The following is a 27,506-nucleotide window of genomic DNA, read 5'->3' as shown; positions in this document are numbered from 1 at the left end:
GAATTTTATAACACACTATAAGTAGAATACCATTTCATAATAAATAAGAATAAAAAGTATTACGTATAACAAGAAACAAGCTTGTATTTTATAATCGAGAACCAATAACTCAGTAATGAAACCAGATACAAAATTGAACACGTACAGTAAATCAAGAAGAAAAAAATATGAAATTAGTATGTACATTAAACAAATGGTTCTAATAATGTGTCATTATAACTGTATACTAGATATTTAAATTGCACATTATACGACCGTTACATTTATTACACACTCAATATTTTGAATTAATAAATCAATCATGATTTGATGCATGCGTTCAAGGTTATAATAATCATCTGTATAAATAAAACTCAGTTGTGTCTGTTTTGAGGAATAGCGATTAAACTTGGAATCAATTTGTACAGTACCACAACTTAAAACGTAAGTTTTCTGATATTGCAAAATTCCTTTAGGAAAAGAGGCTTATAGAAAACACCGAGAAAATAATTATGCACCATATCTCATTGACAGTTTCTTTTATAGCAAAAATGCATATAATATGTAGATGATTGAAGTTATTGTAGATTGAATGTGGAAACTTTTATTTTCTATACATATTTTCAATAGAAATAATCGTAATGGAGATATCGACCCAACTCTACTGACGTTCAATATTTACACCATAAAGAATTTAAATTCATCACGTAACTTCAGTAATTTATATGAAATAACCAATTATATCATGTTTTACCGATATTAAGTCAGAAAATAAAACGTTCTGTGTCAGGAATTCTAGAATAATATAATTAAACAATACTTTCTATTTTCGATAACGTTAGTTATTTCAGCTACTTCTTATTGATATGAATAATTACATAACTCAATTATGACTTAAATTTATAGGTGAAATAATATAGTTCAAATATTATCATTCATTTCCTACTAAATAAACATAAATCGCGAAAAATAGTAATACTGCATGGCTTATTTTCTTTATATATTGCACGTAATATTGATTCAAAAGATTCTTTAATATAATTGCCCAATTACAGACAAACAACAGGAACACATGAAGTCTTAAGGATTCTAATGGAATATTGTTGAAATATATTTGGCAAATGTTCGGCTGTTTGCTCCAATACTTAATTCATCATAAACTGATGAGATATTGCGCAATAAAGATAGCGTTTCATTCATTGGCTCGTCTACTATCTACAATAACATTATTATTGTACGTGAAGTGAAATTACTTAATTTTTTAAAATAATAAGCATGTCAAATAAACACTGAAATAATAAATAATACAAATTAACTCTGAAATAGCAGATACAATATTTATTTCTTAAGAGCTCGTGGCTCGGGACCGGCGCAAGCTTTCTAAGGTGTAGGAGACACGTTTACTAAGTAGTCGTTTCTCAGTTATTTTTTGTTCTTATAGAACAAGAGCAAACATTGTTCACTAAGAATGGAGTATCAAACGTTCGAAAGACGGACTGAGGCAAACTATTAATGTTTGTTTCATTAGCCGTATTTGGTAATAAATTTTTAGGTTTTTCTAAGTCAAATAAAATTTTTGTGATTCTTTTTAAGGAATAGTTTAAAACTAAAAAATGTTGTCATTACGTTGATAATTTTGGCAAAATCTTGAAATAATTATTAACATTTTTGTATTTTTTATTGATTTAATAAAATTTTTCTAAAACCTCCCAATTATTGAATCCATGTTGGTTGTAGATGATTCGTATAATGATTGTAAATTGTGACTGGAAATTAATACAATATTAAAATTTTACAAGAATATTGAAAAATACTGCTATTTTATTTCGGTTTTCGATTATACATCGATTTCGGTATTATATCGGTTATATAATTTTTTTAACGATACTAAGTGGAATAAACTGTGACACAATACTACTAAATAGATAATAACTAAGCAAGCATTACTATAGTAATGAAAAGATAATAACGAAGATAATTCCTTTTAGTAATTATTCTAAATTCATCTCAGATAAGAATCTCGAGATTAAATTATTTTTTATTAAATTAACATAACTTAGCAAAGTGTTAAAAAGCACTGAAATGTGTATTAATTATCTATGATTTTACATAGTATGTATCTTTTTCTTGTATACAGTAGTTGTGGCATTTCTGTGATGTACATTATTCTTCGAATATCTGAAATAATTTTCCCCGTGGTAAATTCTAGGATCAGCAATAAAAAACGATCAGTGTTGCGCATGATAGACCTAATTTCATTCATCAATGATAATTAAAATTTTTATATTTGTCACCTGAGATTAGAATTGACCTGAGACAGAATTGTGAGACTACAATTCGTGATATTTTCTCAATGAAAGTAAGTCCAAAATTGATATTATTCGAATTATTATTAGTTACATATAGTTGTATATTTTTTAGAAATGATTTAGACTAACGTGTAATTAAAAATAATTCGAATTAGATCGTATTTGAACTGATTTTTATCGGAAAATCCTCACCTATCCATTCTTAATAAAGGTATAATGAAAAATATAACAATTTTTACATCGTATGAGTTGACATAGTGATACGCGTGTAGCATCCCTTTGAAAATACGACTGTTGGTCGAACGCAGTCCTATGGATATAGACTTTCTCTGATATCGAATTATTTATGAATTATTATTAAAACTCATTATTGAAATTATTATTGAAAAAGTACCAAAATGTGTAATTTCTACGCAATATTTAAAACCTTGTTATCTAATATGAATAGTCTATTTATGGAGTATTGAATTTTGTAAACATTTTTGAAGAAACTATCCAACAAAAGTGTCGAAACAGTTTGTCATTTGGAAAGGCAAAGCAAATATATGACAATGTGCAGCGGTGTTTGTCCTTATATGTTCATTGTATTTGCCTACCTCGTCTCGTCGGTATGGTAACTACGTCTAATCAACACCGACGATGCTCTTCTCTAAGTTGATAGTATAATCTTTTATATATTCTTTTTACGCATATTGTTACATATTAATCACAGAATTGTAAATAACTTTTTGGTGAATTTCGATTAATTTCTGATCAATGTCTACTAAAAACACATATTTTTCTAAAGATACCATCTTAAGACCATTAAATCTATCAGACGAAGTAGTGAATTATTATTTAATTAATAAATCGTATAATATTCGAAATATATATATAATTTATTAAATTATAAATAATTCATATTTTGACATCAGTTAGATAATAGTGAATAACGTGCCTATAATACAACTCTTTACACAACGCTTCACGACTCTTCAACCCTGCTCAGTTTGACACTTCTTGACTCTACACTTCTTGGTTCGACATTTCTCGATTCAACACTTTTCGACTCCAGACTCCTCAATTTAACATTTCTCAACTCCACACTCCTCGGTTCAATATTGCCTTTCCTTTCGAAAAAGGAAATGCCTTTACCCGCTTTTTCATTGAGCCTGCTCTAACCCCAACATTTTCTTTTATTAGCCTCGCTCGTTGCTCGTCAAATGCTGTCTTAAAGCTACGTTTTCCTAAACCTACCTACGCTATGCTAAAATTACGATATATACAGTGCATAATTCATTTGTTTTCATGGGACCTTAAAAATTTGTAATACTTCCGCCACTCGGTATGTGTGTAATGCGCCTGATATGTGTGCAATATTTGTTTAGTAGATTACAATACTTTTTAATACTTATCAAATTCATGTGATTTCAAATAAAAGAAAATTTAGTCATATTTCCATCTTAACTGAAGGATGGTTGAATGTATTATCTTTTTAAATAAACGATTCTAGATAATTAGTAGATATATACTTCAGAAGTAGCACTTAAGGACAATCAAAAATTAAGAAGTAAGGAAGAACCAGGATACGGACATATATATACTTTATTAATCATTTTGCAATTGTGTTACAATAATTCTCGCTTTGTAAATACAAAGCACCTGTTTACATATTTTTATATTTTAAAAACGATATATCATATCGATTAATATTGTAACAAAACAAAATAATCCTTTTCCAGGTGTAGAAGAGGAAAGCGCGTTATTGTATTTAAGAAAAACATCTTTAAATAATGAATAATCTTATAACATAAACAGATTAATTCATTTATTTCCAGTAGGAATGTCACTGTATCTCTTCTTATATTTGGATAACACGTGAAATCATTTACAATATCAATTTCATGACTTTCAAAATCATCACTCTATTGCACTTCATGTGAAAGGTTAGTTATCTCGATGGATGTTTCTTGCTATTCTGACCGTGTTAATAATTAATAATTATCAAACTAGATTATCTGAACGCCTCTTAACGACAGCGAAGGCAATCTGGACAAACTTTGAACGCGTTTTATACAGTAAACCAAACTTGTCCCTCATTATAACATTAGGATTTGTTTTGTCAGAAAGATTTACAAAGCAGGGACTTATACCGGCGTAGGTGCTGACCTAACCTAGACCTAACCCAACGGGTTCAGTCAACGCTGCTGGCATTTTCCCGATGACTAGGACATGGCGCAACACACTCTGGAAGTGTGCCTCACTCGGGCGTGTGAGTGTCGCATCCTGGTGGAGAAATTTGGGAGGGGCTTATCGTTACTGGGCGTGGCACAAGAGAGTGGATGACCGTGGCCTCCTTTTGCGAACGTGTAATGTCGCAGAAGAATGCAGAGAAGTAAACGCGTGAGCTCGCTGGTGGGGCTCTTGAAAGGTCCCCCTTTCCTTCATACATGCCGCATATTTCGGGAGGAGGGTTGACCCCTCCCCCCAAGAATACAAGATAAAGGCCACGCCAGTGGTGGACGGAGGCTGAACCAAGCGTCGCCACGGACGATCGTGAGATTGGGGCTCAAGGCCACTTTTTTGTACAGCCCCCTACGAAAAAGGGGCCGTGATATAAGGAGGGGCTCGTAACGTAACCGCCTCATGCTGATAAAGACATCTGGTGCCCGCGGACACTGCACCACGCCGGAGGGACCATTGAATGTTATGGCTGTGTCCAATTCCCCATGTCCCCCAAAAATCATACAAATATAAGACCACCGTGGTGGTTTTAGTGTGTAGGCTTCACACCTGGAGAAGTCCGGGGAGGGGGGGAATCCTAGACTTTCATCAAACCCACCCTAGGGGGCCAGGAAAGTCTTTGGAAGATTTCTCCGGTGTTAAAAAAAGGAGGAGAGACTTATATCGAAACACATAAATACTGGTATAACGTCGAATCAGTACTTGAAAAAAAAAAAAAAAAATATATATATATATATATATATATATATATATATATATATATATATATATATATATATATATATATGTATGTTTACCTGTAATTTTGCCACTTTTTCGGTTTGATTAAAATTTTTAAGATTTTTTAAAAGTGGAGATCCAAAACCGGTATTATTTTCTTATTATAATTTTGTTGCCAGTTTCTCATACCGAAACCGATATAGTATTGAAATCGATGTAATATCGAAACCAAAATAATTACCAATAATCGTTACCTCTTTTATAATTTGACGAAGAAAACATTCTATTCTTTCTCCATTTTCTTTCGCATTATATTCTGCCTCCTTTGCAGTAATTATCGTCGTCGAGCCATTGATGGTACAATAGTGATATCATAACATACATTACGTGGTATATACTTCGAGTTCAGTGACGAGAATGTCAAGCTCGTCAGTCTGATGATCGAGTTTTAAGAGTACAGTTATAGAAAAAGATTGTAGAAAATTATTACCTGATTAGTTTTCAGTCTTTTAGATAGAGTGTGTGTTAATCTATGTATATATTATTGTATATTATATTATTAGTTCATTAGTTTATTTTAATTTAATTAATTAGTATAAGTGTATTATAAGAGTTAATAAAATATAATAAATGACAAAAAAAAAAAAAAACGAACTAATACTGTTGATGAATATTTTGAGTATAATTTGTCACGTAAGAAGTTAATGTGTTTAATTAATTAATGCGGTCATGAAGCAAAGGTCACTAATTTGTAATTCATAAATAAAATATATATTGCATTATTATTTTATAAGATATATGTTATTAGGGAAATTATTTATCGGTTTTATGAAAATCTACACAAAGACGGTTTATAATAACGAAGTGGCATAAAAAACAAGATTCTGTTACTGAGTACCCTAGTAAAACACCAATGACAAGGATTTTATTGAACATGCATGTAAAGTACAAAAAGTAATAAATTTAATTTTGAAAATCTTTTGTTATTTGTACTTTTAGTGTAAGTGTTATATCGTACATTTTGTCGTGACTAAAAGAGTACATCTTTACTAATAAGTTTATTATTAAACACTCAAGTATTGTCTCTGGAATTTTTCCAATATCGTCGTATAAATTAGTAAATTTATACTGTTCAATAAATAATTATAATTGTAAATTTATCTACTGTTCCAGTCCTATGTACTGTTCCACACTTCTTAAGTGTTCTCTTTTCATAATGTTCGGTGATATGCTTTTTTACAATTATGATGTATCCTGCATAATCATATTAGTGTACACTAATAGCAAATATGTTGTGTATATAAGAGTGTATGAAAGTGGGTGTGACGCCAGCGCCATCTAATCGATATGATTTGTGAGTAACAACTCTTTGTCGAGAATCGGTCTTGAAACAGTCATTGTACAATACATACGAATATGTAGTTATTCTTATTTAAACTTATTTCAATCGTCATTTCTGAACTACTGTTCATCCTACACTCTGACCTAATATTTTGAAGGTTTTCATCATTTTGTTACAATTTTGTATATTATTCACATTGTGTAAATTTTGTATATTAATTCGTCAAAGTTTGACTCCTAATGATGTTTCATCTGTAACCAGTGAATTTATATTGTATATTTCTAAGAGTGTCGATGCTAAAAAATGAATTTATTCTGTTTTTCTCTTTGGTATTATCTTTAATAGAGCTCGTCTGGCTATTTTGGTTATAATTGGTTCTAAAGGTATTAAGAGCATAACTCTGTATATTATCTACATTTTTAGAGATACTTTCTAGATAAGTAGAAATCTTTTACCGCTAATTTTGAACTCCCTGATGATTCAAGACTGCGTTTAGGATTTGGAATTGACATCATTTTATGTTTGACTTGCAACCGCAATACTTGTCATGTCATACGATACGAAGTATTGAATTCTGAGCAAGTTTTCCGATATCGAATTGCTTTGTGTTGAGATATCGCTAATATTTTCCAGTGACGATTAACGAGATAGTCTCAATTAACTATGCCAGTTTTCGTCTATTCCCTATTTTTTTCCACCGAGTAAGTTTCTGTGATAATCATCGCAAATGTACACAGCTTCTGTAGAAATCAGAAATGATTTGGTCATTTCTAATGAAAACTTCTGAGGGTTTATAGCTTTGTTATACCGAAATTGAAATGATCCTAGTTGTGATGAAAATGCACTTATTGGTTTACAGAGACGCACCATACGAAAATTTCCTGAAGACTTAAGTATTTTTAAATCTGATATTTGATAATATGTATATAGAGCTCAAGTATAATGCCATTTTTTTGCAAACGATGTAAGGTACAAATATAACTTAATAAATACGTTAATAGCAGAATCCCACTTCAGAACAAAGTGGGCTACAAGGATTAGACAGCAAAGGCTAACTGCTGGTGCTATTATAACCCGGTACCAAGAAGGTTAGAGTTTGAAATAGCTTAATCCGGTAATATTAAATGTCTTAACAGTGACAGTGGCAGTAATATAATATAATAGGATAATGATAACGTTAAAAAACCTTTTTTAATAAAGTTATTAAATATATTATGCTGTAATAATAATAATAATAATAATGATGATGATAATAATAATGACGATGATGATAACAACAATAATATTAAAATTATTGTAATGATAAGTTGAAAAACCTTTTTTAATAAAGTTGTTAAATATTAATATAATAATAATAATGATGATGATGATAACAATAATATTAAAATTATTATAACGATAATAATGTAATCTTTCAGACATAATGTCGCCTACAATACCACAATTTTAATCGTTAATCATTCAATATAAAATTTCAGCCTTAAAAATAAACGTTCCTGAATCGCGAGTATTAACAGCGTGTACAATTTTTAAATGCTAAGAAAAAGAAATTTTCAAACATCAAGCTTATAAATAGAGTTATAAAGTGGCATCACGTACGGTCACGAGCCATGAGCGTTAAGAGATTATTTAATTATTGAATTTGATTTGTGGTGATGGAAGTTGTTAAAACGAACCGGTGCTGTTAACCAAGCACCGGTTCGAGTGTTGTGTAATGCGAAAACTGACAAATAAAAGAACGTAAACTGGATAAATCAGAAATTGTACCATAAAAAGTGACAGTAATTCTTCAGAAACAGAAAACTAATTTTTAAACTGAGATTAACAATTCTTAAATTGCTAAAAAATGACTAGAATGTTTACTAAAACCTTCCTATTACTTTTCATGAACTGACTTTATTCGTACATAAACAATACGTAATATAGTAGTATTACATTTTTATATTATAGTTTTAGTTTTTTAATATTCTAGTACTTGAAAGTACCACATTCAATAAAAAAAACCTGGACTATTGTGCACAAGTAAAATCTAATTTTTATATTTCATTTACATTATTACCCTTCTGAACTATTTTCACCAAAAAATTATTATTTCTCAGTTCTTTTTCGAAAACATAAGAGTAAATAAAGATAGAAGCCGAAAAAAAAAAAACATATTTCCGTAGTAAAAAATCACAATATTTATTCTAGAGGCGTGCAATGCACAGATATATATTTTTCAATTTGTGCACAAACATAACGAATATGTTGTAAACATTTCTTACATCTTGTGCCATATTTCTTGTTACAGTAGACTCCCGATTATCCGGTCACATTTTTGTTGATACGAAAACTATTGACCACAGGAAAAATTATTGACATATTCTGTAAATATTCACTTTCTTGCGTAATTTTTGTCATACGTATTGGTCATTGTTTAAATAATCTTCTCCACTCACCCAACAAATATTTCTTCTGGTGATATTAAGGTGACGTTTTTACCACCTGCCGTAACGTCTTTGATTCAACCTATGGATCAGGGTGTGATAATTAGTTTACAGAAACGTTACAGAAGAAAACTTCTATCAGAAATACTCGAGATAATATTTAACCACAATTTATTAACGCTCTTAAAAGAATTAATATTAAAAATGTTATTTATACACTGGCATCTGCCTGTAGAAGAAATGCCAAATCATCATGGATTGGATGGAAATAATGGACCGATGTGAAAAAATTTGACGAACAAAACAAATTAAAAGAGGAACTATTTACCAATGATCAAACAGATCACGATAATAATATTGATTTACTCAATGATTTTGCACATTTAACCGAATGCAAAAACTTGGAGTAAATGATGTTTGTTGATGTATAGCTTGTAAACGACAATATTTTAGAGAATGAAATGTTATCAGATAGCGAAATTATCGAGTTGATTATACAATCAGAATTGATGGAAAATGAAGAATTACGCAGAAAGAAAGGTTACACCGAAACTGCGATGTGATATGTTGAATAGCGAGATAATTCACGAGTAATTGACATATTGACATATTATTTTTGAGAAAATGGTGTGACATGGTATTAATGAACAAAGCCAAGTACAAACAAAACTAAAAAAAAAAAGACAGAAAAAAACAAAAAAGAAAAGAAGATTACCGACTTTTTTATGAAAAATGATATTCGATAAATATTACATATATACTATGTAGCATTATATTATATGTAGATGGTGTGATTGTATACATGTACCGTATGTGCATATGTATGTATAAATAATAAACATTATAAATATATTTAATATTAATTTTTTGTAGGTATATACATAACAACCTGTAAAACCAGCCATTTGTTTATCCGATCGAGGTCTGATATCGCAAGGACCAATAGTCGGGAGTCTACTGATTTTCAATATATGTAGCACTTTGAATGCTTTCAGGTTTCAAAAGTTATTAAACATTTCAATGTTTAACATTTCATCAATCCCGCTGACGAAAGAGATTATTCCTCATCCTGCGGTTTTGAAGTATTACCTATATGTATATATTTTTTATGTAAAATAATGCCGAATCAAATGTACAACATATGATTCTTCGTAACAAATTAATACGATTACCCAAGAAATTACTTAGAACCATTGTTTATTTCGACAATAGTGAGTTCTTATATTTAGATCATATTTTTAACAAATATTTTCTATTAAAAGCTGCTATAATATTTACAGCACCCACCGGGAGTGTTCTTCCATTTGAAGTATCATAAAACTAGACATGTGTGAGAACCCCTAATTCGAGATTGTTGGGATTTCCAAAACTCTCAGAATTTTTATAAGTGTCGAGTTTTTTGCAAATTTTGAGAACCCGTATGACGTTTTGATAATCATTTACTATATTGATACATCAAGACGTAGACTCATAGGTTAAGTGTCAATATTGTATTGGTATATTAATAATACAAATATTACTATAGAATACATCTGATCTTCATAAACTTCTTCTCAGTTATTACGATTGAAAAACTTTCAAGGAGTCTTTATTTATGTATTGTATATTATTATGTATTATTACGTTTGTATTCCACGAACTGAATGTCTGTTTAGTGTTGATGATAACTATGGGAAACTTATAGAAGAATCAAAAAAATCCCAACATTCTTAAAGTTTGAGATACTTCCGGAAACTGATATGACCCGACTCGAAATGTTCATCAAAATATTTTAAGACAGTGTTTACATTCTTTGATTGATTCATCAAACAATCGCATCATCGAAGGCAACAATTTGAATTTTGTAAAAGTATGTCGGAAATTTAAAATGTAAATCTCTCCACAAATGTTTCATAAAAAATGTCTACATAATGCAAAATTTAGAAGAAACAATTTCCGATGATGTCAAAATAAAAATTTGTAAAACAAGTATGGAAATGGTTTAATATCAACGCGTCATCTTCGATAAGTGAATCATAATTTAATTGGAACAGTCATCCAGAATATCATTACAGCAACAACAAACGATTTCGCGTTACAACGTAGTATCGAATATTCTCAAAATGTTTAAAATAATCTCTTTTAGCTAGTTATTAGCTAGTTCCTGTACGATGGAATTCACTTCGCTTCGCTCTACAACACATTTTTCACTTACGGAATAATATTATTGAAGTAGAGTTCGTGAAATGAAAACAACTACAAGAAGTAGATTTCATTATGTATCCAAGATTGCATTACGTTTGAAACCAGTTGTAGATACTATAAATGTCCCCAAAAAAAAGTCATACTTCCCTTTAATTGCCATTTCTCGTTTCTTAAGAAATTTAATTAAGAGAATGATAAAAGACTTTATTTATTTGACAATAAGCTATTCAAAATTAATTCTGAATTGACACACAATGTATTTCATAACTACTTCGCATTAAGCATTTATGCGATTGGTTATCTTTGGAGTGGTCGTTATGTCGAATTCTTGGTTGATGTTTATCGACATATATGTGCTATTTGTGCGGTATGTAATGACTGCTATCAATTGAAAATTGGCCTTTAAAATATTTTTAACTCTAATCAAACGAATGAAGATTATTATCAGTCTCGAACGAGTTATTTTTTTCAGAACGTTTCGACTCGTATATTGTGTTATTTTTAGAATAAATATGAACAAAATACTATTCTTCGGAATAAACATCCGAGGTAAAACACCTCTGGGGGTTACAAGTCCAAAGTTGAGTCGTAGCTAAAATAAGGGGGATATAATTGAACGCTGCATCGTAGAAGAGTGCATAACATCAAACGTATGAATATGAACGTTATAATAAAAATAGCTTCTTTAAGACTGATAACACAAGTCAACAAAATTTAACTTATTTTTTATTATGTAAAGTTTAATATGTGATCTTAATAGTAGCTTTTTATACCGAATTCAATTTTGGAATTTTGATATCACTTGTGGTTCTTTTATAATCTCGCTTTAATATAGCGGAAAATGTTAATCTTGTGTTTTCTTTTTTACCAATAATTTGCTAATAAATTAAACCTTTTTAAAGACAATGTTCGAATTGATTCTTATATAATTTTTCTCGTTGTATCCAAATCTGAAACCTGTCGACACTCGATTTAATATTTAATAGCTTGTACAAAACCATGTATGCATTTGAATAATGTAAGGCATTACCTAAATTAGAGTATGTATTATTTTCCTGGAATATCTCGTTTGAGTGTCCAGTAGTAATCAACTAACATGTTAGCATTTTCAAATAGAAATATAGCAAATTTGTTTCTACTATGAATAAAAACAGCTTTTAAACTAATTTGATGAATCTATAAACAAACACCATTCTTTGGTTTTATATTCATAATGAAATGTCTTCATTACGGAACAAATATTATTGAAAAATATTGAATTTCCTTTTTGAGCAAAATTTTAAAATCATCACGAGGTTTACGAAAGTAAGATATTTTATTTTGATGTTACAATGGAAAAGATTCCAGTCTTTTAATCGCAGTCCCAAAAGTTCTGTTTGTCTTTTAGATTCAAATCGCATATTAAATCGTTTAAGCTCCCTTGAGTTAATAGATAAAATTTATTTAAAGAAATGGTTCAGCGCAAATCGATATCTAATAATAAAGATCTCTAGTTCATAAATCGAATCTCGACTACTGTCTTTTTTTTCTTAACACGATCTCTTAGAACCTCTTTTAACAACATCACGAACTTTATATATCTCAGGAGAAAGTAGCAGAAAGTAAATTAGGGTATCTCACACCATTCCTAGTTTTATTTGTGATTCCTTTAGAAATTGTTAAACAGATATAACAATTAAAAGAATGATTATTTCTATTTTCTAGAGATCTGCTCACTCTGGTAGACTTTAATAAATATTTGTCCATTTTAACATTGTATGGCTTGCCTTAGTTTAGGCTTGTTATATAGGAACCCATTCCCCCAAAAAGTACTCATTAGAAAAAATTACATTGTCCCAGTTGCAGTCGATATTTTGATATCGTATACCTAATTGAATTGCGTTATGACATGTTTTTTGAATAGTAGAAATTTATGCAAATGTTCCGAAAGGCGTCGAAACATTCTACTTCGTCGTAATTGTAATAGTGATCACAATTCATGGCGACACTCTGTACTTGAGCATTGAAAGCAGTTGGTCGTTTCGTTCATACGAATACTATACTCTACAATCAGTGAGTACATTTGATTCCTGATCGATTGCTATTCAATTTAACAGTAATCGGACACCATTCCTTGTATGATCACTGATAACCGATGCGATCATCGTTTGTCGTCGATATTTAGATAGTTTTTAAAACTTCTTTCGTTAACATCGCTTATAATCTCGCCTGTTAAACTGACAGTGTAACAAATAGAAATATACTAGGTTGTTCAATAACTTTTGTCGTTTTTCCCATTGTAAAAAGATACTATGAACTTTGAACAATTGTAAATATACGAACAAGTCGACAGATCTACATGAAACTTTACAAATGTTCATCAAACAATAGTACCATCTTTAGAAAAATAAAACGACAAACCTAAGCTGCATTTCTTATCGAACGACAAAACTTATTGAACAACTTATTAATATGCAGTGGACGAAGAGTTATGCTGTAACTGCGTTTTCGAATTATTCGACGAAGATTGTAACTAAAAGGTAGATTGATTTTTTATGTAACGTAACAAATTCATTTTATGTGAGACTATACGGTGATTTTTAATCGAAAAGTACAAGTAATGTAGTTTGTTTTTACTTGGTTTTGAAAATAATTCGATTCGAACGACAGTCTTTATTGTCGGTACATCTGTAGTATCGGATTTTCGGCGTCCGCTTAGGCCTGCTTCGAGTGTAGGCCTAAACAAGATAACGTGCGCGGTTGGACTTGAGTTAAAGTAAACATTTGGCGCCGATCGGCCCGCTAGCTTTCCTGGAAGGCACGAGTATCCTTTACAGGGGGTCTTGTGCGACGACCGAGTGTGAGAATGCATGGGGATGAAAGGAAATACATGTGGTTCGGAAAAAGTGAAGAGTGTTTGGAAAAGACGAACGATTAGGATGGCCGAACGTGACCGAATGTCTGAAGTGAGAGAGACTGAGGATTGGAATGAAAGAGAATGAATGGAAATGACTATATAGAGCGCGAGAAGAACACAGTATGGGAGAGTATGACAAAGTATGACGACGAGAGTATGTCCGAAGAGTGTGTCGCGGACAGTATGACTAAAAAGACGATAAGACGAGACAATTAAAAGACGTACCAAGCGAAACTAACCACTGACACTACATCTAACACTATTATCATTGTAATATGTAATATCATTAAATATACTTTAATATAGTATACCACATCAGAGCAACAGTTATTTGGGGGCTCGTACGGGGATAAATCACTCAAAGACCTCTTCTCCAGAGATCCAAGTGATAGGAGGAGAGAAAAGAACAACAAATCTTTATAGCTGACTTCTGAAGGTTTGCATTGCTCGGTGGCTTATTTGCTATGGTATTGCTACCACTTCTTGGCGTATAACAGTTTTTAATTCATTAATAATTAAAATAAAGTCTCTTAAAATGTTCATTGACTTTTTTGTCAAGTGTGAGTTATAAGACAACCCCTCCCTCTACCTTCTTGTTAAAACCACTCATTTGAATTTCTAAGTTCGTTTAGTTTTGGTTTCAGAAAGTTTCGAAGACCGATCGACATCGTTCCTCGAATAGTAACACGTTGACAGTGTAAACCTGTTTGGTCGGACAGTCGTAAAGCAGAGGACTGATTACGGAATGAACGTGTTGGAAATTCCAAGATGGACTATTTTACGGCTTGAATATTCTCTAGCGTTCGAACGCTGCAAGGTTTATTAGATACGTTTAATACCGAATTCTACTTACGTTTAATATCGGATTTGTATTTTTCTAAACTTAAAGATTATCTTCAATTTTTTCAATGGAAATTAAATTTGTTTTCGTAACGAAAATTGCGGATAATAGTAGAATAAATTCAATAATGTATATTAGAGTAGTTATTAAATAATGTTCAAAGAAGTTTTACCTATTAAGGTATCGAAAATTGGTATATACTTTATCTGTTGAGAAAAAAATTTGACTTTCATTTAAAAAATTGCATTTGATTTTGAAGGTTATTTTCGGATCATTTGATGCAATATTTACTAAGTTTCTACCTTCAGAGTTATTGCAGTTCTAGGTATGTAAATTCGCATAATTACAGATGTGATATTTTCCGAGCTAATGGTTCTTTAACATACATACTTTTTTATACACAACTATGGCTTGGATCGACTACCGTAAGAAAACATATAATTCCATTTAAACAAACAAACTTAACTTTGTCTAAATATATGTATCCCATCCTTTACACACGTGTATATATCGTTACTTTTGAAAAAAATTTCAAATTGTTTTGTTATATAAATAATAGCTCAATGTCTTCAAATAAATGTGACTAATTTATCGTTTTTAATCTTTTTTATCATTTTTTGTTAATTTTAGCATTTTGTTCTAACACATTAAAAACTATACAATTTTCGTTAAAAAAAAAATCTTGTTATCTCTGATTATTTTCAAGTTAGTTCTTCAAGAATTGAAGTTTAGAGAGTGACTCTTTAAACTTTAGTTATCATAGATTAAAAAAAATACGTTTAACAACAACCGACGTATTTACTATCTTTCATTGTTCTTTAAGATTGCAAAATTTCATCCGAATCGGAGCTGGACCGTTCATGGTCTCAGCAGTAAAAAAATGACTGTAACAGAAGACCATCTCGATTCGTAATTTGTTAAGTTCAATATTTAGAAAGAAAAATTCCGAATAAGGGATCACGATAGCAAGAGAGTATTGATATTGTTGGAAACCATGGATAATGACAAAGTGATCAGTTTAGTAACAAATTACCCAACGCGAGAAAAAATTGCATTTACCATTTATATCGTTAGTACAAACTCTGACGAAAAGTTTTTGGTCAAATGCAATAATACGAAATCCTTAAAATTACTGTAGATTTTTAAGATGTAAAGCAAGTACTAGCAAGAACAAAAAAATAATTTATATTTTTGTTTATTTTAATTAAGAGAAAATAATGAGAAAACACTTTACATCTCAAAAACTATAGTAATTTTAACAATTTCATATTACTGTGTTTGGACGAAAATTTTTTGCCAAGGGTTATGGAGGGTGATTCTTTCGCCAGTGGACTCAAAAACAGTGCTGTTACCCTAAACTCTCCAACAATAGTCCCGTATTTATATATCCGATGTCTCTATTGCATTATTGGTTGCTCAACGACGACTATTGCAGCGAAGATTGCTGTATTTGTAACGTCTGCGAACCAAAAACGCGATTCATACAGGATTATTACTGGATGTTTTGAGTTCACTGGTAAGAGGACCACCTCGTATTATTTCTGATAATAGATGTTGAAGTTGATCAAATTACACTCTGACCAGGCATTTCAAGTTTCCAAGGACAATGTGCTGGACAAAATGTATAGACCAATCCAATTGCTGCTCAAATTAATATTTATTAGAACAATTACGTATTTGATATATTCTACTCCTTTGATTTTTAAAATATGATTCGTTCTTCGGTATTCGATGTGTTGCTGACTATTGTCGGTAATAGTTCTAGGCCTCCTAATTGAATAGTATTCTTTTAACAATGAAGAACTTTCTTTACTCTAATAAATTACTGCAAAAAAACCTGTTGCTTCACTTAGTATAATTATAAATTATAGAGGAGTTCTCTAACAAAGAAGGGAATAACGTACACAACAACCGAGTGAGAACTTCTAGAGTCCTCGTTCTCATCTGTTCACTGTTGATACGACAGACATAAATAACTAGAAATTTGTAAGAATTTAATCCCTGAAGGCTCGCGGAAGACGAGCGTTTTTGACAGTGTGTATCACGCATTACGTTTCCACGATGGAAAATTTGCAGTTTATTTATATATACTATAGTACACGTATACTAGGTTGTTCAATAAGTTTTGTCGTTTTTTCCATTGTAAAAAAATACTATAACATTTCATCTTTGAACAACTGTAAATATACGAACGAGTCGACAGATTTACGTAAAACTTCACACATGTTCATCAAACAGTAATACCATCTTTAGAAAAGTAAAACAAGGAATCTAATAGCTCCATTTCTTATCAAACGACAATAGTTATCGATCAACCTATCGTCTAGTAAAATTAATTACTAGACGTTAACATCCGAACGAGAAAATACAATATGTGACACGAAGCTTAACAAACGCTCGTCCAACTGAAGCCTGATTCAATATTCTACGGTTTTAGATTGTATATTACGTGCAATAATTTCTAACAAGCAAGAAATCAATGAAATAAAAATGAGAAATGCTTAAACTATCTCAATTGATCCATATAATTGAATAATTACTGACAGGAGACACACGTGCAAGGTGCCTCTGTCGGAGAAGTAGCCAGCAGGAAAATCGGTGTATGCAACTGTCTGTAGTCACTGCATCCCCAGCAAGGTGCAGATTTCCCAGAGGAACTAGGACAATTTCTTTCCATAAGACCCTCGGTCTTCGGTAACTCTTCGTTCGAGGGTCTGATGTCTTCATCGTACTCGTAAGGATCATCCTCCTGAGGATCCTGTTGCTCCTGGTCGGAAGATTCTTCCGGTTCCAGGAGCGTATTGTTCGAAGTGGCTCTTTCTTCCTCCGCCAGGATCGGCCGGGAACCCAGGGAGGATCGGGAACAACGGCTGATTCGTTAGCTGCATTTATAAATTACTACGACATATTTCCAAGGCCTTCTTTTTCTACTATTATATATTTTTTGAAATATTTCATAACAACGATACTATTCCATTTATTTTTGTTTGTTGCTCGAATCTTGTTAAAGATTCACAGCTTGCAGTGTCTTTCGGGAGGTGCGTAATATTTTATGAATTTAAAATTATAATTAATCCAAAAATTGTCCGTGTGTGTCACATTTTATAATCTCTTCAACTGCACAGTTTTCAATATAATAGAAATACTGAATATCCTTATATTTTGAACTACGATAACGTGATATGTGTGACCGATTACTAGGCCAGTGGCGGAGACTGCGAACGTTTGCAATCAGCTGAACGATCATCAGCAATCGTATCTTTGTGCAGGGAAATGCGAATCCGACGACCGTGGTCACCACGTGCCAAAGACTCTGGTGTATAATCTATGTAGAAAGTGAAACGTATACATGTGAACAAACGTCTAGTCTTGCGGCAGGTAAGCCAATCAAGCTAATAATCCCAGACTATGGGTTACTCACAGAAGCCGATACGCATCAAGACCGATGAGGTAAAAAGAAAGCAATTACATTATGTAACGTGACAGTGTGATCGAGAGTGTGAAGAATAGCAGGATAAAAAGAAAAAGAAAGCAAGCGTGTCTACGCGATTGTCAAAAGCGTGGAGTGTAACAGTGAGGATGATAATAACTTTTGTTAAACAAAGGAAGACTTTAGAAGAGCTTTTTCTGACCTTTTCTGATCTGAAAACTTGAGTCTTACAGTAACACCAAGAAAAACTCAAACCTGTTATTGGTGTTGAATTACAACCCAAATACTGTTTGAGAATTAACACTAGTCGCGTTCCAGAAATTCTTAACTTGTTTTATAGTATTTAGACCGCGAACGAATCCTTACAGCAGATTCATGCCTTTCCATAAACCAGGGAATCCATATGTGACGAGTCGCACGAGTTTGTATTAACAATTAACAACAATGACTTGTCTAAGTAACTGAGCTACATATTAAATTAGAAATGGATACTCAAACTGAGCGTCGAACTGTTGATAATTTAATATGTATTGTTACATTTTGATGATAAATTCTAGCGCGGAAAATAAATTTATTTTATATTTTACTTAAATGACGAACGTACAAATTTACAACACGTATACAAGAAATCGAAATACGAGAAATACCTGAATTCATTCTCAAACCACTTAATACGTAGATAGATAGGCTGTTTTAAATTTAAGTATCACGAAGTCATTTAACCCTACGTCGAAAGGAATCGAAGTGACCGGATGTATAGTTTGAGAAAGAAACATACGGATTTCGAAGATACTGCACAGTATCAACTATTCAAAACTGATTTTGACATCATTGATATCTGTAGCCACTAATAATCAGCTCGAAGTATGTTTCTCAAAGACTTAAAAGAATCTCAGACGTTGACACGGCAAGATAAAATTTCATCACCTAACGAAATTAAACATTTTTATATTTTTCATTGTATCTTTATTAGAAAGATATCGATAGATTGACGAGGTTTTTCCGAAGAAAATGATTTGAAACGCGTCTTCAATCGAAAACGTACGTATTTTCGGAATTTACAAATAATTTGTATTACAGATACCGAGATTATTCGCTTCAAAATATAATTTTATTACCAGATTCAAGAAATTAATTCATTCACACAACTAGTATGTTTCTTCAATTTGAGTAACCCGTCGACCAAGTAGTTGACAACTATGAAATTAAAAACATAACAGAACATTTTTATACTTTCTATTCCTTTATTCTTGATTATCGAGTTCTAACTGCTAACCGTTTATTAATTATTTTTACACTAAAAATAATATTCAATTGTGTAACGGTTTTCTAAGAAACAGTTGCCTGAATTTGGCACCATTAAAAGGTTATTCTCTTGTAGAACCTTAAAAAAAATTCATTTTTTTTTTTATGTAATGGGTAAAGCAAAAAGTTTTGAGCGTTTGTCGTTAGATGACTTCAGTGAGCTATATCTCACGATGTATACATTACATCTTGTCATTCTATACTGCGACTTAAAGATGACATAACGCTTTAAAAAAAAGTTCTCTGACAGTTTTGTGTTTAGTGGATCCAGTTGTGTGTTAAAGCGTTCCAAAATGGAGGTAAAAAAAGAGAAAATTCGATACATTCTTCAGTACCACTACGACCAAGGGGAAAAAGCGGAGCAGGCAGCCAAAAAAATTTGTACTGTTTATGGACCCAATACAGTATCGAATGCAATAGCAAAGCGGTGGTTTCAACGTTTCCGTTCTGGTAATATGAACATCGAAGATGAGACACGCTCTGGTAGGCCAATCGTCGAAAATGTTGATAAAATCATGGAAATCGTCGAATCAGACCGGCATGCGAGCACTTATTCCATTGACCAGGAACTGATGATTAGTCAGAAAACCGTTTAGAACCATTTGCATAAGGTTAGTCTCAAGAAGAAGCTCGATATATGGGTGCCACACGAATTGACGCAAAAGAACCTTTTGGAGCGAATCGATGCCTGCGATTCTTTGCGTAACGAAATCGATCCATTTTTAACGCGGATGGTGACTGAGGATGAAAAATGGGTCACATACGAGAACAACAGACGAAAAAGATCGTGGTCCAAGCGCGGTGAGCCGGCCCAAACGATCGCCAAGCTCGGATTCAAGACCAAGAAGGTTTTACTGTATGTTTGGTGGGATTGGAAGAGAATCCTCCACTATGAGCTTCTCCTATCGGACCAATCACTCAATTCGGACCTATACTGTCAACGACTGACCAGATTGAAGCAGGTGATCGACGAGAAGCGTTCAGAATTGGCCAGTAGGAAGAGTGTTGCATTCCATGAAGACAACCCCAGGCCGCACATATCTTTAACAACGCGTCAGAAGCTTCGAGAGCTGGGATGGGAGGTTATATCGCACCCTGGCACCAAGCGATTATCACTTTTCAAGAATTTGCAAAATTTTCTTGATGGTAAAAGAACTGGCCTCAAGAGAGGCTTGTGAAAATGTGCTGGTCGAGTTTTTTACCAATAGGGACGAAGAATTATGAAATTGCCTTCAAAATGGACAAAAGTTATCGAACAAAAATCCGAAAATTTTAAATTTGTTAATTTCATCGTCGAAATAAAGAGGAAAAACGCTCAGAACTTTTTACTTCAACTATTATATATCTTTGACTTATTCTTTTTATTTTATTTTATTAAGCAATATATATATATATATATATATATATATATATATATATATATATATATTTTGCTTTCGTACGATTTATAGCGATGCTTCCGATTGCGTGAGATCTGAAAGAGTGTTTACATGAATGGGACGCCTAACACCGAACGATACTTAACTGCACATTGTCACTCAGTTATTGGATGTCGAAGGAGTGATTATTTGAAAGAGTGCATGAAGATGTTTAAAAGTGGAGTGGCAAGTAGCCTGACGTTATATTGCCTACTGAATAGGTCTTTTTTTCTTGAAAGATCTGCCCACGTAGTGAAAAAGGCAATATCGCTTTCTGGCAAGAGGACCATAATGAACCTCACAGCTCTTATTCAAAAACTTTCAAAGTGAATGGACTTATCATTGAGAATTTTCAAACAGACTGGAAATGGGATATTCATACTGTGAGATGAGTTTTTTTTATTGGAACACGGTAATTTTTATCGCATATTCGAATCTAGGCAAAATAAATATGACAGTTTCCTCGAAAATGACTTCATTGATCATAAAACAATTACTAAAGTACCCACTGTTTCGAATAATTGGATTGTTAAATGCCGATAAAATTCTTTGAGTAATTCATTCCTCCTAAAATAGAGTAGATTATTTTATTTTGCAGAACGGTGATCCATTTGAACACTTATGTTAAATTTTTTTTTATTACATTTTCAAAATTATTTTAAGTTATATAAACCAATATTAGATCCATTATATTTACTAGATATATTGTAAAACAATTTCCATGTTACATTTTATATGATTTATTTATTTATTTATTTATTTACGAAGAGGCATTGTTTTCAAGTTCTGTATCTTTCTTTCTTGCAATTCTAAATTGCAATTTCAATTTTAATTTGCAAATGAAAAGAATTGCTTTTATTTAAAAAATTGAAATTCATGATTTAAATAAACAATTTTTTACCTACCTATTCTTCATTTACACTTTTAAAATCATTTCACGTTCAATGGATGCATTTTTAGGAAAATTGTTTAAGATAAAACTTTTGTATTTTTTTTAGAATTCAAATCTGTATTAAAAAATAACATATTCCATTAAAAAAAATCGACTTCCAATATGAATATTCTATTTTCAGTCGAGTCAAATTAGTTAATAAAATCTTTTGGAGTTTACATAACATGCGAACACACACACACACACACACCAAAATGATTTGACTATTACCCTTGACAAAACAGAGGTTTCAATAAGCAAGAATTATTACGTGTAGGTAATAAGTTAAAGTGAGTGCGTTACTATAGGCAAAGTTGTACCGCGAGGTAATAAAAGAACTAGCACCTACACTATTAGACACTCCGAGAAGAAGGTAATGCGTAAACGACAGTAAGCTAAAAATTACGAGACGTTCGACATAATAATAACAACTCTACCAGACAAACAGGTGGAGAAATTTTTGGTAGAGTTTGTGAGAAGTGTACACCCTAGATTAGAGAAAGGGAGAACTGTCCTGAGAATCCAAAGAAGTGTAACTTTGGTGAGGTACATCAAGAATTGTTAGGGGAAAAAGGACGAACATTCCAAGAACTATCCACTAAAGAAAGATCACATGAGAGGGAAGAATACAAATCGACTCGGTCAAGGGACACATTTGTCAAATCCATCTGACAAATGTTTTATTTGTGGAAGAAAGGGACACAAGACAAGAGACTGCTTTCATACACGGGGTAAAACATATGCCCCATCAAATGAAAAAGGGAAAAGTAATAGTAGCAATACAAAAATAGAATAATAGTAACGATAGGAATTATAGATATTGTCACAAGAACAGTCATAGAATTGATGATCATATACGCTAAAACAGGAACAAGCTGACTATTATAACTTTTAGATCACCAGCCATTTAAATATAATAGAGATATAGTGTCCAAAGACAGTAATAGTGAAAAGGGCTGGACATTAAATTTAGAAGTGTCAAATCATGCGACATATGACTTACATGCATTAGAAAACGTAAACGAAATTAATCTAAAGATCGATCTAGCAGAGAAACAAAAAAATATGGTGTCAAAGGGTATGGTGACATGAGGGTTGTAGTAGGAACGTCTTAAAATAACAGAGATATAGGTATCAGAGTGTATATTATATATTCCAAACTTGCGTGGAAATTGAATGTCACTAAGCCAAAAATGAATTTAAAATATTACTTAAAAAAAAAAGATTGCATCAGTATTAGATTTTGATTGTCACAATCATAAGTCAAACAGATTAGAATTTAGGTAATAGAATAGATGATAGGCTAGATAATATAATAGAACATGTAACAATGAAGTCATACTGAATGAAGGTAAATGCTATGGCATAGAAGATTAGGTCATATTTGTGAGACGTATTTCGATTTGATGATTCGAAGCTATGGAGATCAGTCAAAGACACAAATATCTTATTATAAAATGTAAATAAAGTCGATTTCAAATTTAATGCAATTTTATCATAATTTTTCAAGAGAACAGTTGAGTTCTGACTCGATGGTTTCTTTAACAAAATTGGTCCTCGTGTAGAATGCGATAAAATGAAAAATTCATTTATCTTAAAAAACTGATCAAGGTCAATTTTGTACACTTTGCTTATACATGAAATAATTCTTTTACTTGCTATTAGAATAGAAAGCTTGATGAAGTAATAGAATCTGCCGGATTGAAGAAGATGAAAAAATAATAATTATAGTACAACTTCTTACTAGTAGGATCAAACAATTAAATTATTGGTTAACTCTTTTTCTTATGGATAAAAACATGAAGAAAGAAAAATGTTACGATGAGAATTTAGAGCTACGTTAAACCGTATACAACTTCGAAGTATTCAAAGATAATTTAAATATTTTATTATTTAAAAACCTTATAAGTGATTGTGAGTCTGATACTTCTAGTATTGGTAGCCAAATTGTAGTAACAAAGAATGTGAATATGATTTTTCTTTATTTAATTTTACACCTTTTTCCAATATCAAAAGAGCTAAACGCAATATTCAAATGGAATATATTCGAATCCAGTACAATATAGTATTAAAAGAAAAATATAATGAAGTAGGTGTTTCAGATTTTCATTTGTACTTGCCAGAACATTTGATCGAAATGCGTATAAATATTTGCTGCAAAAATTTTGGCAATGTTTCATAGTACATACCTATGTGAACAATTATTTTCCCTTTTAAAGAACAATAAAATTACGAGATTAACAAATGAACACTTAACATCTATATTAAAAACAATAATATAGCAAAAAATTACACTCGATATTAATAAAATAATCTCTGATAAAAGATATCAAGTTTCTAATAACAAGTATAAATTCTCTCAGTTTTAATGTATTAGTTTTTTATTTTTGTAAGTGTAATTAAAGAAGGAAGAGATATAAAATTTAAATGACTTATCGAATCGCCAACACTATTTTGAGACACCTTTTTTTTTGTCCGAAGCCCGCTAACTCTCCAAAACTGCACTTGGTGACCCGCATTCAAATACGAATTTGACATCACTGACCTAGATGAACAATAAAATGTTGAAACGTGTATTTCAATAATTTACAAAAGAGAAAAGAATTGTCATTTTTAGGAAAATTTTTCTATATTTTTAAAGCAAGTTTGTCAAGATGACAATACGAGATCGTATCCAGGAATTGAAAGCTTTAATCTCGTCATACAGTATTATAAAAACTAAAAGAGACCGTTAGCTTGTACCTGAATCTTATTGAATAACAGCTACAGCTTGTGCTGAGATTACTCTGCAAGATTTATTGGACTATACTTGTTCTATTATTGCTTTATCTCTAAGAAGTAGCGAATATTCTCATTCAAGGTGACAGTACATTGAAATTAATAAATAGGTAAGCAATGCATCGCAACAGGCGCAATTTAAGCAGAAGTTTGAAAACAATTCGGAATTAAATGTCAATATATGTATTTTAAACTTTTTAGCGCCGAGCGAAAAACGAGTGCCTATGCGTATTATTATAAATATTTATATTTAGTTATCTGACTACTAAAAATACGTAATATTTACTTATTTTTACATAGGCCCACCATCCTTCCTACTATAAATAACGCAAACCTTTTCCCTCCTTCTATACGCTATATGCTAATAACAGTATTTCCCGATTTCGTAAATACTTATATTCGTCCACTTATATTTTCTGTTCCTGCGTATTGTTCCGATTAAGAATTTTTTAAATTCTTTTGCAATGAAATTAGACCGTTTATAACATTTTATATATTTATTTTGAGATAGAGCTTTCTCGCAATGCTAAGAACAAGGCACTATCGCGCACGCAACAATATATCGTCGTTGGCACTTTTCGCAAGTGTAGCGAACGACGATATATCGTCGTTCGACACTAAAAGGTTTAAAGTTCCCTAGTATCGCTACAAATAGTTTAAGTTATAGATAAAGGTAAATAGGTGAAGTACAACAGTGTGTTGAAAAAAAAAGAATGAAAGGGAAAAGGAAAAAGGGTCGAGAAATGGTGATTGTACAGAAAGGTTGTAGATAGTAGAAATAATACAAAATCCTTTGATAGGATAGTACATAAAGATGGAATCTGGCGAAAGTTAAAAGAGGCAAGTGGAAAATGCAATATCCAGCGTAAAGGTTGTAGAAATATTAAAAAAAGAAAAGAAAAGAAAAGAAGATGAAGCGGCATAAGCTTTAAAAAGGTTAAAAAATTAGAAATTTTTAATGTTTAAAATCACTCTTTATACAAACAACTGAACAACCACCGTTCTAGGATTTTATTATATCCATTGTTCTGTACAGTTTGTACAGGGTTTCGTTCAAAAAGTGCTCGTTTCGATCATAGATTTCCTTTGTTAGACAAATAAGAGGATTATTAACTTCAGAAGTCAACATCAAGGAACTTACCTTGATGCGTTAACTTTTTGCATAAGTACTGTGGGAAGATCTTTTGATGACTAGGCACCTAAGAACTAAATGGTACAGAAACAGAGAGAGTAATTCGCCCACTTCACCTAATCTCTACCAAGAAATCCTAATTTTGAGATTTTACCAAACCCGCTAGATAGTAACAGGACTTTTGTCTCTTTGTGAGGGATACACGAAACCGCGAATTTGAAGATATTACTTACTACAATAGTATAGTAATATATTGTTTACAAATTTATATTATACTACTAAACAGTTGTATTTTATTTTTATTTAAAAACTGCACATTCATTTTTCTTCATACACATAAAGAAAGATTGCCGTTTCCCTTTTAAAGAGTTAAGATACAGTAAAATTGAACAAATCAGACACATTTGTTTTGCTTAAATTGCAACTTGTAATTTTGAAAAGAGAATGCAAACGATCTGAGCTTTTAAGAATTCAGAACGAATTTGTATATCTGTGTATAATAACGCTCCGACGCATGCATAATAAGTAGAAGATCTTTTGAAGATTACGGCAAATTCTAAAAGTCGTTGATTTGAATATTTAAGTATTTGAATTCATAGGATCGTGGATAAGACGACAAAAATAGGAAAAAAAGACTCACGAAAATCAACAAAACGTGCAAGTAGGCTAAAAAGAAAACGTCCACTAAATTTACGTGAAATTGAAACCGAAACGACGAATTCTACAAGTGTGTATAGTATATAAGAAAATTGAGTTTTGAAATACACAAATTATCTATCAGTACGGCTCATTGGTATCGTGTAATTAACTTTCTATCGGTATTTTCAACATTGTGCAACATTATTAAGTGTAAGGTGTGTGATCAAAATATTGCTTTTAGCGAATCAAGTATTAAGGGATTTGGATTCAAACTTATGGTCAAGTGAAAGAACTGTGAGTCGCAATGTATATAATTTTATTTGCTTATCAACTAATCGTCGTATTATTGTTGTCATGAGATAACAATTTAATATCGACGGTATATGTAAGCTTTTCCACCTTTTGCATCAATTGACCACCCAGAAGAAAAAGCAATTTCAAACGAAGGACTTTAAAAGAAATTCTGTTTTAAATTTAAAGGCATCTTTTTATAGTTCATACTAAGATACAAGAACTAATATCGATTGTTTGTTTACTTCTATTGTACTTGTTGCTTAAAAATGGTATAAATTATTGACTCGTTACTATATTCTAATCTATTAAATATATTGTATGACATTATAGAAACACTACATGAATTAAAACCTTAATTTAAATTTCTAAGTGTAGACTTGAAATTGCAACCGTTATTCTGGTTAAAAATTTCATTTTTATTTAATATTCTTAAACCTGCACAGATCGCAACAAAACGACTCCAAAGTGAGCAATCATTTGATAATTTGCAAAAAAAATCTAGCAAAAATGCTACAAATAACGAAAGAAGACAACAAATTTAAAAGTAAACTATTAGAGAATATAAAAAAAAAGTGAAAATATTTTATTTCAGAATAATATTTTTATTTGCAGCTATTTTGACGAATTATTGTTGTAACACAATTTTGATGGATCATCAA

General features: G+C 31.5%; 1 protein-coding gene and 1 pseudogene across 7 annotated transcripts in view; one reads left to right on the top strand and one right to left on the bottom strand.

Moving 5' to 3' along the window:
* Positions 1 to 27,506, bottom strand: part of Milt (trafficking kinesin-binding protein milt) — an 87,245-nt gene that overhangs the window by 18,450 nt on the left and 41,289 nt on the right. The window contains exon 2 of one of the 7 annotated variants that reach the window (XM_076306571.1): positions 24,468 to 24,549. The exons of 3 other annotated variants lie outside the window; for them this stretch is intronic. Coding sequence is in view for 1 of the 4 variants with exons in the window: in XM_076306569.1 (XP_076162684.1) it covers positions 17,465 to 17,597 (133 nt within the window). In the remaining 3 variants the exon portion in view is untranslated. Of the gene's footprint in view, positions 1 to 8,837; positions 8,857 to 9,011; positions 9,045 to 17,464; positions 17,803 to 24,467; positions 24,550 to 27,506 lie in introns of those variants that run through there. 3 more of the 7 variants (XM_076306569.1, XM_076306572.1, XM_076306573.1) reach the window with 3 other exon arrangements.
* On the top strand, positions 20,111 to 20,618 carry LOC143144715 (histone-lysine N-methyltransferase SETMAR-like; annotated as a pseudogene).

This window comes from Ptiloglossa arizonensis, chromosome 3 (genome assembly GCF_051014685.1).
Source record: "Ptiloglossa arizonensis isolate GNS036 chromosome 3, iyPtiAriz1_principal, whole genome shotgun sequence".
Taxonomy (NCBI): Eukaryota; Metazoa; Arthropoda; class Insecta; order Hymenoptera; family Colletidae; genus Ptiloglossa; species Ptiloglossa arizonensis.
Note: the sequence above shows the minus strand (reverse complement) of the source record. Positions and strands in the feature narration are given on the sequence as shown.